Consider the following 20,484-nt stretch of genomic DNA (forward strand, 5'->3'; position numbering starts at 1 on the left):
CGATTCAATTCCAGCCATTTTGATATTTCTTCTCCATAGATGTATTACATTTTTCTTAATCCTATACACAAATCATAAATATATTTAGCAAATAAATAAGTACTAGTAATACATATTCATGTCTCACAGACCATGTGTAGCTAATTTCCTAAGAAGGATATAAATTGAAATAATATGCAATTCATAAAATAAAAACTAAAGGAGAAATAATATATCTTTTTATAAGAAAATAAAAAATCTTACAGTCGATGGGTTTATGGAAATAAACATACGATCAATCAATATGTGTAAAAATAATGGGTTACACGAAGATTGCGAACGAATCATCCACCATAATATAACCAAAATATATTTTTATAAGAAAATAAAAAATCTTACAGTCGATGGGTTTATGGAAATAAACATGCGATCAATCAATATGTGTAAAAATAATGGGTTACACGAAGATTGCGAACGAGTCATCCACCATAATATAACCAAAAAGATTGTTGAGATCATAAGCAGTATAGTTATGATGGTTAACTCTCTGGATTGTGAATGATTAACTCTCTGGATTGTACTTTGTCAAAAAAACTCTATGGATTGTATGACTTCATCCTGTTTTGATTTTTTTGGATCTTTCAAAACTTTATAGCTCTTTTTTGATAAAAAATGGTTTCACCTCTTTGTGAGAATCCAAAAATTATAAATAGTTTTTTCTAACATGAATTGAATCCGGCCGACAGCAGAAGGCTACTAGCAGTCTCTTTGTCACTGGCCAACTCGATTTTGGTAAAACTTTATAGCTTTGTCCAGCTTTTGTAACAGAACCTGTTCTTTTAGTATATTAATTAACATGTAATAGAAAAAGACTGTTAGCAAAAAAGAACATCAACAACACCTTCATGATAACTACTGAAATTAATATATGTAGTCTTTAGGTTAAGGCTAAAACTTTTCGATACAACAAAGTCATGATTCATATGCACTGGCGTGCCATTTACGTCGTATACGTTGAAGAGTCGACAGCAATTATTTTTGACAATTCAAAGGTATCGGTTTCGATTTTTCTGGTGGAAGTGACAACTGTGCCCGATATTGTGGATTCCAGTTCGGTCGCTAGAGTGGAAGTTCAGGATCGTATGATTCCGTCACCGACACTTTCTGTTGAAACTATTTTGCTTTAAGAAATTAAAATTCATGTCATAACTCATATGGCATGGTTTCCTCTCGCGTCTCTTTATCTAGTTACTAACTTACTAGTAGATTAGCGAAGACCCTACTGTTTACATGGATTTAACGATACGGAAAATGGAGTTTTTTTTTTGTCAACTAGGAAAAGGGGCGTTTAACATATAGTTTTCAAACATGGACTCGAATTCGACGTGGGTTTTAAAAGTGAAGATATTCTAGCGCAAAAAAAAAGATATTCTAGGGCAAATAAATTATAGAAACTAACGGCACTAAACTACTAACCGAAAAAAAAAAAATTATTTGAATAAATAGTCTGATTTATTTTGCTTAAGATAAAAATGTAAAGCTAACGAGTTAATTAATTGGACGTAGTTGCGTTGGATGAACAGAGGTTTTCAAATGAAAGCTCATGATCCATGAATAGACAAGAAACCATTATCTCACACTTGTTTAAGTGGTCTAATTAAATTCTATATATTTAGATATTAAAACATAATTATATAAAGTAATATTATTAGAAACGTGATTTTGAGCACTTCTTGCAATAAAAGTGCTCTTAGATGGGGTATATGCAGACTAAGAGCACCATTAACCCTAGCACTCCAAATGGGGTGTTTAATTTTTTTTTTTTTTTTTTTTAAGTTTTTTGTCTGATTTAAAATAAAAAATTTAAAAACGAATCAATCGCGTACCGTCACATGTTAGTGGAACCCGCGAAACAGTGAAAGTACTGAAAAACATGGCGCTTAATTTGGACTCAAAAACTGTGATGCTTGTTGTTTTGCCGGACCACAGTTGATAAGCACCCCCTAAACAACTGGGATAATGGTGCTCTAACTAATTCTTTAAAAAACTCATTCTTTAAAAAAAAATAATCGTTTATTTGTAGACGTATCGTAAATATATTATCATTTATTGTTTCATAGAGTACACATCTACATAGAACTGAGAAATTTATCCACTAATTTTAAAAATCAATATCGGTTTAAAGCAAATTTCAAATACTAAAATTTTAAGAATTAGATATACACTCCGCTTCGACTTTTATACAAATAGATGTATATCTACAATTAAATATAGAACTTTAAATATATAATTTTATGTAGTTATTCATTTAACATAGAATTTTATTTATAAAATAATTATAAAAGTATTAAACTAAGAAAGGAATATAAAAGCTTTACAAAAACTAAAAAAATTCTAAAGTGTTATGCTTTATAAAAATTAATTAATTTAAAAAATTTAGTTCCATTAATCTTTATTTTTTATTATGTAAAAATATTTTTTTGAAAACAAACTTGTATAGTTTTTTTTTCTAAATTTACTTGTATTTAACAAAGTGGATGAAATATCTGTAAATACCCATAAATATTCGCAAATATCTTTTTTTTTTTTGGATATCCCAAAAATCGGATATCTATATTTTTAGAAGCAAAATTAATTGAAAAATTAGAAATATGTAAAATACGAAGTAAAATACGAATACTAAAATTCTGGTAGTATTGGATCTCTATTCACACCTACATGCACATTAACTTCTTCTTCTTGTCTATGGTACAATAATTATTCTCATCAACAGATCCATATACATCACTGATGGTAGTTTATAATCTATTCGGTGTTAAAAAAAAAGTCTATAATCTATTCAATTATTTTTCTTCTAGAGTGGTCTCCCACCGGTATCATTGCATACATAAAAGTCAAAGTCATCGGCTATTCATCAACACTTGCAAAGTACCTGTTTTTAAGCGCAAGAAAGAAATTAGTGCGATGTATTATGTGTTTTTTTAAATTAAATTCAAATTAGTTTTTTTTTAAATCATTTTTTCTTAAATTAAAATTAATTTTTTAAAATTAAAAATTATAATTATAATTTATTATTTCTTTAATAAAATTTTAATTTAATTTCGATTCAACCAAATTAAATTGTATTAGTATTTAATTTGATTTCTTAAATACTAATTACTTTGGTTAAAATTAAATTAAATTTTATAAAATTAAGAAGAAATTTGGTTACAAAATTTATAATTATAAAAAAATTTAAAATAATTGAAGAATTTTTTATAAAATTGTGAAAATTATAATAAAATTGTTTTTTTTAAATCATATGTTATATATTATTACATTATCTTACTGTTATATTTGATTAGATTAGCTTAATTATGATATCTGAGTTTTTATGACATTTCAAATTCTTACCATAAATACAAAATTACATAAATATAAATGTTCATGTCACGAGTTTTATTATAGTTAAAATATATTAAAATAAAATTATATAAAATTTAAAAGATTTTTTTATAAAATTTATAATTATAAAAAATTAAATTGAAATGGTATTCAAGAATATTTGTATATGTTAAAAGGAAATAATTGTATTAAGATTCAAAGTGTATAATTAAGAAAATAAAATTTTCATAAAATTATGAGAATTATAGTTAAGTTGTACTTTCAAAATCTTGTAAAATTATTTATAAATTTATTTATTTATTATATTGTTTATGGGTGTTATATTTGATTATATTAATCTAATTATGATATATGAGTTACTACCATATTTTAGAAGTTTTTTTTATCATAAAACGTTTTTCTAATAAATGTTAATATTCATATCACATTAACCATAAGTCATGTCATAATTGTTACTATGCCTTATCATTTTTTTAGTATTTTTTTGTATAAAAAATATATAATCAAGATTTAAAAAATCACTTTGCGAATAATGTCTAAGAGAAAATAATTTCTTATTAAGACAAACAAAACAAAAAGTTATAGCATATTTTGTAACAGAAAAAGTTAGGCTTTGAATGGTGACAAAGGAACGAAAGGGAACACTTAATTCTTTATCATTCTAAAAAAAAATCACCATTCACAAGGAATAGTTTTTCCTTCTTGTTCCTTTCCATTCCTTTTTTTTGTAGAGAAATATAAAACAAAAGCATTCCTTGTTAAATTTAATAAGGAGCAAACATTCATTTTTATTCCTATACGTTCATTTTCTATTCGTTCCTCGTATTCCCGAAAAGGTCACTAGTCGGTGCCATAGTACATCTACATCATTTTCTGTACATTTATCGTGCCATGTATTTGAACGCAAGCATATAACTTGTAAGTAAAAAAAAAAACAATTTATGAATTATCATAGATGACTGTCAGTATTTTTTTTTATCAAAAATGACTGTCATTATATAAACTAGTTACAATGTTTTAAAATTGTACTACAATAATCTGAAATTAGTTTTGATTTATAGTTTTTTTTTTGTTATAACCCATAACGTCAAATATCGTGCGGTAATAGCTGATTTTTTTTTTTGGTAATAGCTGAGTTTTTTTTTTTTAAGTTTGTTAAATAACATATAAGACTTATAAATCAACACCTCCAGTTTATATTACTCAAATGTGCTATATATGTCAATGAGGATGAACAGAGAGAAGCTAATGGGATGTATTCAATTTTGAGTGTGAAATGATTTGATTTTTAGCGAGTTTTTAGATGATTTTATAAAAGTTGGAGTGTTCAAAATAGTTTTTGTTAAACCATTCTAGAATTTGACCTAAAACCATGATATTTAGATTTTAGTTTTTTTTAACTAATAAATTCCAACAAAACATTAGAAAATCAGTTGAATACTTTAAATATCACAACTTAATATATTTCGAATAGCAGTGGATTTTACTATACGTTATGAAAAATAAAGTTCAATAACAACAAATTTTACATAATGTTTTGACATTAATATTTGAATAACAATGAATTTCACAATACTTTATAAAATGTAAAGTTTCAATAACAATTTTTTACAGAAACAGTTTCAATAACAATGAATTTTAAATGAGCTTTTTAAAAATTTATATTTGAATATAGTGAATTATCATTTTAGTAAAAATCAACTCAAAACTCTCAGCTGAATACAATATCCTAATGTTACAGCTGCATTTTAAGATCTCAATAGTCAAATACCTTACCGATAAAACCAGACAAACAAATCATAATGGGTTGCGGTGGAGAACGATCTCTATAACGTTTTTGGGTCAACAGCCACACCAAGTCCAAAAGGCATGGCCTAGCAGGCATTCTTAATGACATTTTCTTAAAAGAATCTTGTTAGTAATACGGGAAAATTTCAAATTTTCAATTCTACCATAAGTTTAATATCATTTTTCAAATTTATCATTAATGAATGACTAATTTCACAAATTCCCTAAATTTGTAACAAAATAATACTAAGCTAATTTTTAAAAATATTTATAGAACATTTATAAACTCAACCCCAACCTCTTAATACTAAATCTTAAACAATAACCACTAGAGAATAAACCCAAATATTATTATATTTTTTTATTAGTGATATTTTTGAAAAATGATACTTAACTTGAGGTATTTCTAACAATTTTTCTAATAATATCTTATCTATTAAAATAAAAGTTACAGCATTTCATTTATAATTTTAAGCTAAACTGTCTTTTAAAATATTATTAAATATGTTTTCCTACTAACTTAATTATATCCCAACAATAAATATATTCCCAAACAAAAAATATCATATAACAACCTTCTAATTTAATTGAGACATATATTTCATATAATCAATTATGCATAGATCAAACCTGAACGACATTACAAAAAAAAAAACTATTTCTAAAAATTGATGATAAATACAAATCTTCTAGTATTTTATAAATACTAGAATTTAACCCGCACGAGTGGATATTATTTTATTTTATAAGCGTATAACTTTGATATTATAGTAACTTTTAAATATATGATATACATTCTGGTGTTATATACTCCATCAGTTTCAGAACGATAGACTTTATAGCGTTTTTACACATATTAAGAAAACACATTAAATCACTATAATAAATGTATTGTTTTCTGAAAAATTTAATATCTTTTAATCAATAGTAATTCAATAAAATCAATTAATTTTCTTGAAGTTTACAAATTTTTCATAGAAAACAAAAAATATTTATTTTTGTGAAATAATTTTTGTTTTCTAAAAAATCTATCTTTTTGAAACGGATGGAGTATTATATAACTCTCTAAACATATACAATGTCTTGTTCGACATTATTAACATATAATAGTTTATGTTTTATATGATTTACTTTGTTATTAATTGTTATTACATATTAATACATATTGGAAAACAATTTAAACAAAATTATTAAAATTTTATTTTAGAAATTCGTAACATTGTTACTAGGACTGAGATTTTTAACCAAACCCGTCAAACCAAAACAAACCAAAATTTTGGTTAGTTCGGTGAGAAATTTGGTTAAATTCGGCAGGTTTATAACAAAACTTTGGTTTTTGGTTTGGTATGGTAATTTTAGTTATTCGTTTTTTCAAAAAAAAAATTGTTCAAATTTAAATAAGCTTTATTTTGTTCAAATTTAAACAAGCTTTATTTAATATACAAAATAGTTAGATTTTTATTCATGAATAAATGACAAATTTATGGCATACCACGTTGCATATGTTACATATACAAACAATAAAAACAGTCGATAAATCATAATTTTTATTCATTACAGATGGAAAATCACCAAGTTAAAATTATATTAACTAGTCACAACCGCCTCTGAAAATTTTAAGCTCCAGTGGGGATCATTTTAATTTTCCAATTTGAAATTCATTTTTTTTCTTATCCCAACAATAAAAATATTTCCAAACGAAAAGATAACATATCTCGCAGGGTTTATTGATTCATCATACATTTATATTTAATATAACCAATTGTGTATAGATCAAACTTTAGTTGCATTCCAAAAAAATAATTTTCAAAAATAAATGATAACTAATTTATAAAATTCTAATATTTAATAAATATGGTCATGTAAATTTTTATATATAGAACTATCTTAATATTATAAAAAAAACCTACAAAGATTTGAGCAAGCTTTATTTAATATACACAAGCACACTAAAAAGTTAGATTATAAATAAATACTATAAAACATAGTCCATATAATAAAACATGAATATATGACATAACTATGTAGCATGTTGTTCAAAACAAAAACTTATGTAGCAATCACTTTGAATGGATTAACATTCAACCACAACGAGAACCAACACATATACTACCGTCGATCAATCATAAGTGTTATCAATTACAAACCGATAGAACACCAGTTAAAATTATATTAACTAGTGACAACCGCTTCTGAAAATGTTAAGATTTAGAAAATATCCACTTAGGAATTCATTTTGAGTTTTCCAGTTATAAAATACTATTATCTTATTATATTTTCTAATGAAGACCATATATAAAAAGTACTTATTTGATTTCCGTAAAATGAATCATGTTCAATACAAGGAAATGTACAAGTACCAGAATCGTTGACAGAAAATTTCGCCTCTTTGCTAGTTGCTGACGACAGATCATCTGGAAATATAATGTGCACTTAAAATATATCTCATATTTTGGGATCCAAAAACAACTCAAATTCATATAGTCATACAATCTCATGAAAATACGAAAATATCTCTCTCGAATCGTCAAATGAGGCTGACTCTCCCATTATATGCTTCAGTGAGTTCTAGCTGCTAAGGTTATAACGTAGATGGAAAACAATTACATCGGTGTACGATTAGCAAAACTATATTACATATAATTATCATTTTCAGTAACCTCTGAAACTATATATTAATAACGATTCTAATTTTTATGTATTATTGAGATAGAAAAATATTCTAAAAAAAATGTTTGAGATAGAACATTTATCTATCAATCAGGGACCTGATTGCTAATACAGAAATCCGTGTGCCAACATGCTTTACATGATTAATTTGCAAGACGTTTAAACTTTAACATCCTCAATAATAAATTATAATTCAAATTAATGTTACATTATTTGATGTTTGTTTAACATTATTTGATGTTGTTTTAACAAGACAGACCTTCATCAGGAGTAACCCCAAGGATCTTGCACAAGTCCACGTATTGCTTAACCAAGTTCTTAGTATCGTCAGGATGTAAGTTATCGCATAGTCGACCGTCCACTCTTTTCGAGGTTTCTCCAAATCCTAAATACAAAGCTGGACGCACATTTGTGGTCCAGAACCACAATGCCAATTTGAAAGCCACTTCCGGGCTATGAGCCACCATATCCGGATCTTTCAACATAGGCAACCTAAGGAATATGCCGGCTGCACCATAGTACTCGTTCCATCTGATTGACTGAAGCGGACCACGACCATAGTATTGCTTTCCCGGTTCACAAGGGTACTTCTTGCTCGGAGAACAGTACCTCCCTCTCGCTTTATCTTCTTTGTAACAAAAGCCTTGAATTTAACACAATACATATTATTAGTAGCCCCCCCGCATAAATTGCTGCTTTCAGAGTGAGTTGAATTTTGGTGCACAGTTAAAAATCACATTCGTTTGTACAATATCTTTAAGGATTAAGAAAGCTGTTTTGTAGATAAAAATGAAAAGGTTTTCATAAAAAATAAATAAACATCGTGTTTTAAAGTAATAAAAATATGGAATCTAAGAGATTGTAAAAAATTTGTTCATATAATCAATATATATAAACCATAAACGAATATTTGTCTCAAATCGTATTTCTCTTTAGAGTGTTTTGCTTTCTTCTTGTTTAATTTGTGTATGTTCACAACAAAAATGTGTTTTTTTTTTATAACAAAAAAAACGCAGCCATAGTTTGAAAATCTTACGGTGGCCATGGAAAAAGGGGGATCTCATGAAAACAGTTGTGTCCTTGGCTAGTATAGTGGACTTACCTTTAGATCCGTGAGCAAAATGAGTCAATATGGCTGCTATCTCGCGCTTAGCCACCGTTCCTTTATAGGCTTGGAACGATTTAACCGCCGAGATAAAAGCCTGGTGAGTGTAGAACCCTTTTGCCGGGCAGTTGTTTCCTACTTTGCTCATGATGCGTTTGAACAACGATGGTGTGACAATGCTCTCTATTGGACCGCGTGGACCGGCGCTGACGTTGTAGTTGAATCCATATGATTTGTTTTTGAGATTGCAGAGGCCACTGAAGCACCAAAAGCCACACTGGTCATCTTTGATTCCACAGGAACCCCACGAGCTGCAACACTCCTTGAGGCCTGGACACCCGGTGCTTTGGCAATTCTGCGAGAACACGGTTTTGGCCATGACGGCAAACGCGAGGAGGAAAAACATGAGAGCGTTTTCAACAGTCGCGTTTCGGTTCGACATATTTTTTTTTCGTTTGATGGAGTTAGTTGGAAAATCAGCCATGTGAAGAAAACTGGTTGGTCTGAGAACGTATATGAAGTGCAAACCTAGTCAGCTACGTGTAAAATTAATTAATTATTTCTTTACGATTAGTGAAGTCCTTTTTATTTAATTCAGTTCAAAATTCTTTCTTTGTAACTAATATAACAATAACTTACACCAACAACAAAATACAGTAAGCTTTTGTTCGACAGTGGAGATATCAATAATGCCACTAGCTAGATGTAGTATCTGACAATATAATTATGAAGAGCTGGATGTCGCCATCATCTATAAAGATTAATTAAATTAAACATCAGTAAAAACATAAACTACATCTCGGCATCTTGATTAAAAACTAGCAAGAAAGTTTAGTGTGATTGATTCAACTTGATTATTAAAGTAAATCCTTTAGTAACCGGATCTCTCAACCCATTTTGGGGTAAAATTTCGAACTAAAACTTAAAGTCTCTGTTTCAACCTCATTCTGTGCTTGAATGATTACTATATATTGGATGTGGGTTGGTGACTTGGTGGGTGACTGGGATATCATAAATAAAGGTTTTTGAATCACCTTCTTTTACACATTTTCTTGCTTTTCATCCTTGCATGTTCTCCCCATGTCGCAGGCTTCTTCTTTTTCTATTATTATTCAGTCATTACCATTATACCAAATTTGATGAACCCATGTGGTAACTTAGCGAGAACATAAACACCATTTACCACTAAACAATAAATCTTCGCCTTGGATACAATTTTATAGTACCTTAATATTTCGTTTGTCATTATTTTATAATATTATCATTATTGTTTTCTCTACATAACAACTTTTTACGAACTGAAAAAACCTTTACTATATATGTCTTAACTGAACTGATTTCTTGTATTCTAAATGAAAAAAGAAATATTTATTAAAGTTTGTCATTTTGATCGTTTATAAAATTCATAGATTCCTTGAGGTAGATAGGTTCGAATTATTACAAGTAGTGTATATATATATATATTTTTTTTTTATTATTTTTTTTTAAATGGTAGTGATAGCATATTAGTCACTAAAAACAATCGAGACCTTGATCAGGAGTTACCCCAAGCATCTTGCAGAACTCTATGTATTGTTTGACCTTGCTATCCGGACCGTCGCGACGCCAGTTACTGCATTCTCGGCCATCGACCCTCTTTGTGATTTCTCCAAATCCTAAGTACAAAGCTGGACGCACGTTCCTATTCCAAAACCACATGGCGAACTTGAAAGCCACTTCTGGGCTACGAGCCACCAGATCTGGATCCTTCAGTAGAGGTAGCTCTAAGTGCTTGCCAGCCGCACCATAATACTCGTTCCACGTGATTGATTGGAGCAAACCGCGACCATAGTAGTATTTCCCTGGTTCACAAGGGTATTTCTTGCTCTTTGAACAGTACTTCTCGGGAGATATTTCTTCTTTGTAACAAAAGCCTTTATATAACATAAAATTAGTTAGACGCATCCAAATTAACAATAAATTATTGCAAAGGCCGATTCTAAAATTTATGGGGCTGAAACATTTAAAATGAATGTTGATCATACGATCTATGTAGAATAGTTCTGTATAATTTGTGAAACAAGACACATATTTTATATGTCCTTAGGATCGACCCCTGAAGGGAAAGGAAAACTAAGAGAGAGAGAGAAAAGGGCTTTTCTCTCTAGAGTCTCTCCCCCAAATTCTTTTCTAACCCTAGCGCCGCCAACATCAAATCTCTGTTCCGGTGGAGGAGATCGTCGGCAAGTTTGCCGTGTGGGTCTTCTCCGCCACCGTCGGCATCTCGTTTCCGGTTATCGCCTCTCCCTGTTTTGGTTCTCAGTTCGTCTCAACCTCTTTGCTTGGTGTCTCTGGATTTCTCCTCCAGATCTAGCCGAAACCAAAGGAGTCCTAGGTTTCTCTGGAGCACTGGCGAGGTGTGACGACCTTAGGATCTCTCAGAGACCTCGAAACAGCTCTGGTTGGATCGACTGCGCTCGGATCTGGTAGATCTGAGATCCGAGACCGCCGGATCTGTGTGATGCGTCGCTGCTGTCGCCGGTCCTGCTCATTGGTCTCGCTCCAGTCGCTCTCTTCTATGGCCTGTCTCAAGGTATCCTAGAGCTTCTCCTCTCTCTTTGAGTGAAAGGTGGTGTTGAGGCTCACCACTGAGGACTTCTTTCCCTTAGTCCATCAGACAACTACCATGGCTTGTTACAGCGAAAGTTAGTGGTTACCTTCCTCGCTTGATGATACCGTCGCCTAGGGTTTTGAGGACGACCTGCCGTGGTGGTGTTCTCGCTTGGAGGTCGAGCTCTTGCTCTCCTTTTGTTCAGCCTGCTGATGGAGAGTCTCCAACTCTCTCTGTGTCTCTTTTCCCTCCTTGCATACCTCCGGTTGTAGCTTCTGTTCCTACTCTTGATGTCTCAGCCGCATCCTTTAGGTCGCGTGGCCGGTGAGGGCGTTTTGTACCGCCTACGCTTGACCAGTGTTTTTGCTCTTCATCTTCAGCGGTGTTTTGTCGGGTTTGAACTTTTGTCCATGACCGCGTTAGCTATGGGTTTGTTTGCTCGGCGTCCTCCTCTTGTGGTGCCCCGGAGCCGTTGCCAGCCGCCTCCGTTGAAGCCACTTTGAGCCACCTTCAGGTGAGTGTCCGACCAATCTACCCTCTATTGGCTATTCTCTCGATTCCTCCTGGCGATTGAGAAGTGGTTTGTTTGGGAAATAAAATGTTGTCTCTTGTTCTAGTACCATTATTATCTTCAATGCTCACCTTTGGTGGTTTGCTTGGATTTAATTTTTAGTTTCTTAGAGGTTCTTTTTAAACTTTTTTGCAGCCTTTAAGAACAGAATGGCTTAACAGTAGATTCTGGTTCAATATCATTGTAACCAAACATTCATTCTAGTAATGACATTTACATTCTTAGCAAAAAAAAAAAGGGATCGACCCTGATTATATATACTTTTAAACGCAAACGTGAGTTGTTCAAAAAAAAAAAACGCAAACGTGAATGTTGCATGTCAGCACACGAAAACTAATTTCAAAGGTTTGGAACGCAAATGTAAATTCAAGAGAAAATTTAAATAAATACATGTTTTAATAAACTTACCTTTAGATCCATACGAGAAATGAGCAAATATGGCGGCGATCTCGCGTTTAGCCACTTTTCCTTTGTAAGCTCCAAATAATTCGAAAGCGGTAATGAAAGCTTTATAAGTGTAGAATCCTTTTGCAGAGCAGTTGCTTTCAACTTTGCTCATGATGCTGTCGAACAACGCTGGTGTGATGATACTCTCTATTTTACCACGCGGTCCTGCATCCACGTTATAGTCATAGCCGTAAGATTTACCTTTGATATTGCAAGGTCCACTGAAACAAAAGAATCCGCAGTAATCTTCTCCGGTGCCACAGGAACCCCATCTGCTGCAACATTGCTTTAGGCCAGGACAACTAGTATCCATGCAATTTTGTGAGAACGCATTCTCGGCCAAAATTGCTAAAATAAAGAGGACATGAATAAGAGCGTGTTTTAGAATCGCGTTTTGGATCGCCATTTTAACGTTTTAGAGTTAACTTATAGCGACTCTTTAGAAATAGAGATTTGTCTGAAGAAACGAGGAGCGTTTGTGGACGTATTTGTAGTTCAAAAGTGGTTGACTTGTAATCCAGTTGGTTGACTATAATATGATATTCTTTACTACTAATAGAAAAGTATAACCATTTTTCTTTAAATTGTTTTCTATATTAAATATTAAGCTTTTGTTAGCCACTGGTTGATACTAGACATATCAATACTCACTAGATGAGCTGAGCACTAAACTATTCAGATGTCAACTATTGACCCTAAAATCTTGAGAAGTTGAAACTCGAATTAATGTTCACGTGACATTAACATGTTGCCTTCTTAGATATCAGTGGCCGATCAATATTTGCTTTCATGTGACTGAAGTAAAAAAGGGAACAGATTATCTAAAGATATGAAATATAAAAGAATCATTAAAAATGAAAGGCGGTAATAAGAAACTTGCAAGATTAAGATCAGCCAACAGGAAGACTTTCAATCGCTTGGTAGTTTCTGGCAGGTGATGTGGGAAAGTAATGTGCGCTTTTAGTTTCGGAAGTACCAGCATAATTCTACCACCCCAAAACTAAGTTATCTTTAATATGAATCATATTTCTCAAAAACCACATCTACATCGAGTCTTGCTTTGGTGGCTGGCAGTTTTCTCTCGTCGCCTTCGGTGACCTTGGTGGCTTCAGATAAGGATGTCTTTCATGCACAAACTATTCTTGAGGAGCCAATCTTTTCGAACTGATCGTCCGATATTGTCGAATTCTACCTATTAGATCCGGGTTGATTATGGACTTCCAACTTAAAACCAATTGATGATTAATGGATTGGCCCTAACTCTTTATATATTACTTAATGTCCTTTAGAATTCTCGATGTGGGATATATATCCCTAATACCTCTCCTTGAGATGATGACTCTTATCGGCCAGAAATCTCGAAACTTTTTAGGACATTTATAACTTGGTCGAGCGAGTTTAACACAACCTTTATACCCGGTCGGAAGGATTAATCACGACCTTTATACCCGGCCGGAAGGATTAATTTTAATTAGGAGTTTAGGGTATTTAGGATATGAGCTTTGATACCATATTAGATTCAGGTTTATTATGGGCTTCAAACTTAAAACCAATTGGTAATTAGTGGATTGACCCTAACTCTTTATATATATTACTTAATGTCCTTTAGAATTCCCGATGTGGGATATATATCCCTAATCCTACCGGATTCACTTCTTGGCTTCACTGTGGTTACATGATTGTTCACATATGAGTTCAATTGCTTTTTCTATTTGGTTTATCTAAGGGGAAAAATAAGAATGAGAGAGTATTGTTTCTCTTTGTAGATCTTATAAACTTTTTAATCAAAGAATATAAAACAAAACATGTTATTCTTTAATAAAACTTATCAAAATAACAAATATATTTTGATATTTATTAATTTTTGAAATATTCTTTAAAAAATTATTTTGGATAATATTTCTGAAAAATAATAATTATAATTTTTCTGTTGGTTTTTATATCTTCAATAGCTAAAAAATATAATTTATAATCGAACCATATTATTATCGGATGATAGGTAGTGGAACATTTCTCACTCTCCTTTAACTCAACAGTCACTTACATGGTACTCTATTTGTTTATTCCTAAACTTTGATGAGAAAAGATGTGATAATACGCGTCTATACATATAAAACTGTCCAGTATGTAAACAAGGAAATACTTTTATTAGATAATGAGATATAGTTTCGTTTGTATCACTCATATGACAGCGGGTACAACACAACACAACACAACATAGTATATGACTTCTCTTTATTATTCGACACTTTAACCCACACATACTTCAATACTTGAAACCCCACATTGACTAGTAGTGTCTTCAACATTTGAGGTTGGTTCCAGGAGTGACCCCAAGCTTCTTGCAGAAATCCAAGTAATGGTTAACCCTACTCTGCACTGCGGCTGGACGTCCACCGTCACACTCACCGCCATTGATCCTCCTCGTGGTGGCTCCAAATCCTCGGCTCAAAACCGGACGCACATTTTTGTTCCAAAACCACATGGCACATTTGAAAGCCACGGTTGGGCTACGAGCCACCATATCTGGATCCTTCAAGAGAGGAAGTCCAAGAAACTTCCCGGCTGCACCGTAGTTGTAGTTCCATGTGATTTGGATTGGACCACGACCGTAGTAATTCTTGCCCGGTTGACATGGGTACGTTGTGCTCGGTGAGCAGTACCTTCCCCTAGCTATTTCTTCTTTGTAGCAGAAACCTTAATTTACATCACCAAAGAAGTAAACTTAATAATGAAATGGATCCAGCTAATTAAAAAATATCTATAAGATAAAATCAAAATATAATCGAATATTTTTGTAATAAAACTAGAAAATCCTTAGATTTTATGAGAAAATCCTATAACTATCAAAATTAAACCCTAATACAAACAGTAACCAAAGGTATTTACATATATTTGCGTTAAACTTTCTATAGCTGACTACACTACATATTATAAGAAAATCACCATAAAAGGTAACTAAGATTAATTACTTTACTATATTTTCTGATGGAAAAATGATAAACGCTGAGCTTACTTCCAGATTCGTGAGAGAACTGAGCCAACATGGCTGCAATCTCACGCTTGGCAACGGTTCCTTTGTAGGCTGCAAACGATTGAGCGGCCGCGATGAACGCCTGGCGAGTGTAGAACCCTTTGGCTGGGCAACCACGTCCGACTTTACTCATGATGCCGTTGAAGAACGCTGGGGTAACAACGCTTGCTATGGTACCGCGAGGACCAGCGTTTAGACCGCCGCTACCGCTGGGTGTTGGAGTAGGTTTAGGTTTGGATTTGCAAGGTCCACTCTGACATCCCGTGCCGCAGTAAGCGTTTGTGCCACAATATCCCCATCTGCTGCAGCACATGTTGCCTTTACAACCGGTTTTACCGCAGTTCCGAGAAAATGCGGTTTCTGTCATGATGGTTAAAGTGAAGAGGAAAATCATGAGTGTTTTTGAGTAGAACATTGTGTGTTGCCATCTTTTGATATAATTTTGGATCGAATGTTTCTGAGAGTGATTTGTATGAAGAAATGAGAGGGTCTGGAGTCGTATTTATAGTGTAAATATGGCAATATTGAATATGCTTGGTCAAGGTTAAATATGTTTTATAAACAAGTCATGACCCATTCCTTTTCTTGTAGTTGTGATTAAGGATAAATACTATGATCATTTGAATATGGACTTGGTCTTAACGTTTAGCCGAGTTTTAATAAAATCGTTCTCAAGATAATCTTTTCTAATCAAACAAGTCCGGGATCGGGTCGGTTCACATACACCAACAACCTATTTGAACGATTAAAATCTAATAACCTTAAAAATACATTCTATATCGTGATGTCTAACCAAGAACAAAGAACATATTATATATGTGCATTCGTATATACAGCTAAACTGATTAGCTCGATAGCCTCGATCCATTATAGTTCGATATTCGTTGAAGTAAATCTAAAGTCTGGCTTTATTATTTTATCAAATAATTCAGATGAAAAGAACTAGAAATTTTACATCGTACGTCACTAAAATTTAAAAAAAAAAATATATAATTGGTTGCATAATTAACAGTGGTGCTTAAGTAACGGTGTTATTATCACATAATGTATGGGTGTAATATGTTATTGAAGGTTCTACGATCGCGTAAGACCTGTATACGGACATCTTTTTTTTCTGGTAGAGAGATTAAGAACTTCAAACTCTACAAATAAGGGAAGCAAAACCAAAACTAAGAGCAATAATGGAGGATTTTTAAAATATTAAGCCTGGATCCATGTCGTGTAATAGCTTTGAAAATTTATATTAATCAAATTTAATACATACTAGAGATTAACCCGCACGCCTGTGCGGATGTTAATTTTTACGGTTTTATAAATTTTTATTCGTTATTTTATAATTAGTGTTATATATTTAAGATGTGTTATCGTATAACTAATTGTATTCAAAAGATTTTGACTGAATCGGATAATAAGAATAATTTTGGTACAAATATACGAACGCGTTTCGGATACATTGGTTATTTAGATATTTTTTATGTTTTTACACATCAAAATCAAAATCATTCAGACCCGGGAGGAACCAACTCAAACCTCATACATAAATTTATAATATCCATGTGGCGCCTAATTTCAAAACCAAAAAAAAATAATCTCGAAAGAAACAATTTGTACCTCAATGAGTATCCGAATGTCCATAATTAACTGATTCTGCAAATAAATTAAAAATAAAACTATTTCTATATATTTGGCAAAAATTACAAGATAGAAAGAATTTTTTATTTAGTATAATAGTTATATGAAGTGAACATTAAGTGATAATAAATGTAATACTTTTTAATTATTTTGATTTAAAATATTATTTTGTTCACATAAACTATGCCTTTGAATTATGTGTTTGACTACGTAATTTTTCACCAATTGGAACTAAGACAAAAGAAAGTTGTAGTTTTTTTTTTTTGTTTTTTTGTCATCAACAAACAGACTCATATAGTCTCTGAGTTGTAGTAAAACAGATTAAACCAAACTATTAACCATATGCAAAGCTCGGTTATCTTACATTTTAGTTTTTTTATAATTGCACAAAGTTAATATTGATTAAATAATAAATAAAAAATCTGTATTATTACTTTTATGGTATATTATAATTAATGAGTTGATGTATTGTTACGGTAAATATAATTAATGATGTGATGTATTGTTAAAATAATATAATTAATGAAATTACTAAAATAACACTATACTTATATTTTTATACATTAATATTTATTTTTCATAATTCGTATTTTATATTTAGATATGCCGTAATGTAACTAATTGTATTCAAAAGACATATATCAAATCAGATAATATGGTTATTTTGGTACAAATATCCAAACCCGTTTCAAATACATTGGTTATTTAAATATTTTTAGGGTCATATACATCAGAACCGAACACATCCACACTCAAAAGGACTCAACTCAAAACCTACACATAAATTTATAATATTCTAGGAGAGAGTAATTTAAAAAAAAAACAATAATAGAAAGGAACAATTAGTACCTAAGTGGATATCTAGTGTTCATGCATAACTAATTTTATAAACTAATAAAAAATATTTTCTATGTGTTTTGCTAAATTAAGTGAAATAGAAAAAGTTTTTTATTTAGTAAGTCAATTATATTGAGTGAAAAAATAGGTGACAATAAATGTAATTCATTTTTATTATTTTGATTTAAGTTATGATTTTATTCACAATACATGTCTTTGAATTATTTTTTAGTAAAACAAACTAAACCAAACGTTGAACCTTATGCAAAACTCAGTTATGTTACTTTTTTGATTTTATAATTGGCACAAAATCAATATTGATTAACTACTAAATACAAATCTACACTATTATTATTATGGTAATATAATTAATGATGTGAAATATTGTTAAGGTAATATAATTAATAAATTTGTTAATAGAGTGAAATATGGAAATACAATTAATGTAATACTGATATCCTCGTATTCAAACAATTCTCGGTTATACTACTATTCATGTTTCCAAACATTACTAAAGTGTACTTCAGTTTTAATAATATAGATGATGTTATCCAAAAATAAAATTTTGTGTAAAAGTTTTTTTCTTCAACAAGTAGATAATACATATTAGAATGAAAAAATATTAGACATCTTGAGAAACTTAATTTTAAATAATTCACCAAATATATATAAATAGTTATAATCTACCACAAAAATTTGAAAACCATTCTCTACGGGAGAATTTTAAAATATCAACCCATTACTTGGTTGGTGGTAGTCTATTGACAATTTTTAGGTGTTTGGTGTGTACTTACATCAGATTTTGATACAATTTTTTTGGAAAACTAGAAATTATCATCACTTGACCAGTATACGTTTGGGCTTCGGTCCAAATAGTTTATATAGTGGATCGTAACAGGTGATCTGTTCACCTATTTGCATTTGTTGGAATTTATTCCAAACTCGGATTAGGCAGTGAGATAGCCAATCCATTCTGTAATACTAAGTGTGTTCCTGCCAAAGCCAACTTGATCAGCTGAAAGGGTTTATAAAAAAAAAAACATTGAACCATATATATATATATATAATCACATATATATATATATATATATATATATATAATCAAAGATATGTGATACGACTTTTTCAAACCTATGTGTTACAAATAATTTGAAACTCAGCTAGATGAATCCGTATTATATTATAAATATATCTCCATATGAGAAGCGAATTGCCATATACAATGTAAGCACGTACGTTTTTAAATTATTACGACATAGGGGGCCTCCTCTACGTTTTCGACAGCCCATCTTTGTCTGAGTAGAGTCTTTCGACTGGTTTTCCCGCTACTACCCACAAACGCAGCTTTTGCGTTTGGTAGCGATTGTCGACGGTTTGCAACAATCACTCAAATCGCTCTAAACCGCTTCAAACCGCTCAGAATCTCATAAATTCAAAAGCTGGTTCTAGCTAGCATTTGCGGTTGCGGATGGTTGCAGGAAGGTAAATTTTTTTTCTTTTTAAAAAAAAATATATATATACAAAAGTAAAAATATTTAATAGAAATTTTAAAATTGAAATTATGAAAATATTAAAATATATCTATTATATTTTAATTAATATTATAAAATTTTATAATAAAAACAATTTCAATAAATTTTCAAAAATTAAAATTATCTTTCTAAATATAAATTTTATATTTATTATAATTTTATGATTTTTGATATTTTTATAATTATATTAAATATATATATTGTTAATTTATTATTTGACTGTTACCGCATTTGGTAATTAATCAGTCATAAATCACCCGCAAACGCACCAATTTTTAACCGCAGTACCAGTCGTACAAATCTCTTAAAACCGCTAAAAATCGCAACCGTTCGCATCCACAAACTCCCGCAACCGCTGCGATTGAACCCGTCAGGTCCATGGTGTTCAACTTTCAAGGACTGCGATGGTTTGGAAATGATAATATTCATGTTTCTCACGTAGAGATAATTTTAGCTAACATTCCAAATCATTAATAAGTGTATAATTATAATTAACGAATCGCTGAATTGACTGACTATGTTATTTAAAGGGGTTTACTTAGCGAGTCACGACAATTAAGAGGTTTACTTCAGCGCTAATTGAGGATCCTTGGAATGCGCCGGCGTGGCCCTATCCTTTCAGAGTCAACTCAAGCATGTCACATGTTCACATGTTCACATGAAGGAACTCTCCTTTGTTTCCCGGGTCAAAAGGTATGAACTTATTACTATTTTAATTTTCTTGACAGTCATGTGTTTTTTTTTTGGTAAAAAGTAAGTTCCAGTCATTCGATTCGTAATTTTAAAACTGAAAGTATTATACTTGCGATGATTCAATGTTACACAAACCATATGTTTATATTCGCAATAGTACTCAAATTCTGATTTTGATCTCGATTGATTTTATTTTTCATTCTTTATGCCATAGATCACTTT

The 20,484-nt window shown here is 31.1% G+C and overlaps 3 protein-coding genes and 1 long non-coding RNA gene across 4 annotated transcripts; 1 reads left to right on the forward strand and 3 right to left on the reverse strand.

The window, feature by feature from the left end:
• Positions 1-7,826: 7,826 nt before the first annotated feature.
• Positions 7,827-10,076, reverse strand: LOC103858081 (inactive endochitinase At2g43600). Its single transcript, XM_009135371.3, has 2 exons — positions 8,924-10,076; positions 7,827-8,464 (listed from the first exon to the last, which is right to left on the reverse strand). Exons 1-2 carry the CDS (start codon positions 9,408-9,410, stop codon positions 8,067-8,069), a joined length of 885 nt encoding a protein of 294 aa, XP_009133619.1. The 5' UTR covers positions 9,411-10,076; the 3' UTR covers positions 7,827-8,066.
• A 247-nt stretch (positions 10,077-10,323) lies between these two features.
• On the reverse strand, positions 10,324-14,408 carry LOC103860061 (inactive endochitinase At2g43600). The gene is made up of 2 exons (XM_009137670.3): positions 12,496-14,408; positions 10,324-10,839 (listed from the first exon to the last, which is right to left on the reverse strand). The coding sequence occupies exons 1-2, from the start codon at positions 12,938-12,940 to the stop codon at positions 10,439-10,441; spliced, it is 846 nt and encodes a 281-aa protein (XP_009135918.1). The 5' UTR covers positions 12,941-14,408; the 3' UTR covers positions 10,324-10,438.
• A 252-nt stretch (positions 14,409-14,660) lies between these two features.
• LOC103858082 (endochitinase At2g43610-like) lies at positions 14,661-17,643 on the reverse strand. The gene is given in 3 exon segments (XM_009135372.3): positions 14,661-15,231; positions 15,551-15,966; positions 15,968-17,643. Coding segments are annotated over 3 exon segments (840 nt in total). The 5' UTR covers positions 15,997-17,643; the 3' UTR covers positions 14,661-14,836.
• Positions 17,245-20,308, forward strand: LOC117132804. The gene is made up of 2 exons (XR_004456393.1): positions 17,245-17,449; positions 17,507-20,308. It is a non-coding gene; the product is annotated as an uncharacterized LOC117132804 (long non-coding RNA).
• Positions 20,309-20,484: the final 176 nt, after the last annotated feature.

Source organism: Brassica rapa, chromosome A03 (genome assembly GCF_000309985.2).
Source record: "Brassica rapa cultivar Chiifu-401-42 chromosome A03, CAAS_Brap_v3.01, whole genome shotgun sequence".
In the NCBI taxonomy this organism is placed as follows: Eukaryota; Viridiplantae; Streptophyta; class Magnoliopsida; order Brassicales; family Brassicaceae; genus Brassica; species Brassica rapa.

What these genes read in the sequence shown, in the direction of transcription:
- LOC103858081 (XM_009135371.3), bottom strand. Translation starts at nt 9,410, where the DNA reads ATGGCTGATTTTCCAACTAACTCCATCAAACGAAAAAAAAATATGTCG. An exon ending in TTTTGCTCACGGATCTAAAG is followed by an intron (nt 8,465 to 8,923) that starts GTAAGTCCACTA and finishes GTTAAATTCAAG; the next exon opens with GCTTTTGTTACAAAGAAGAT.
- LOC103860061 (XM_009137670.3), bottom strand. Translation starts at nt 12,940, where the DNA reads ATGGCGATCCAAAACGCGATTCTAAAACACGCTCTTATTCATGTCCTC. An exon ending in TTTCTCGTATGGATCTAAAG is followed by an intron (nt 10,840 to 12,495) that starts GTAAGTTTATTA and finishes TGTTATATAAAG; the next exon opens with GCTTTTGTTACAAAGAAGAA.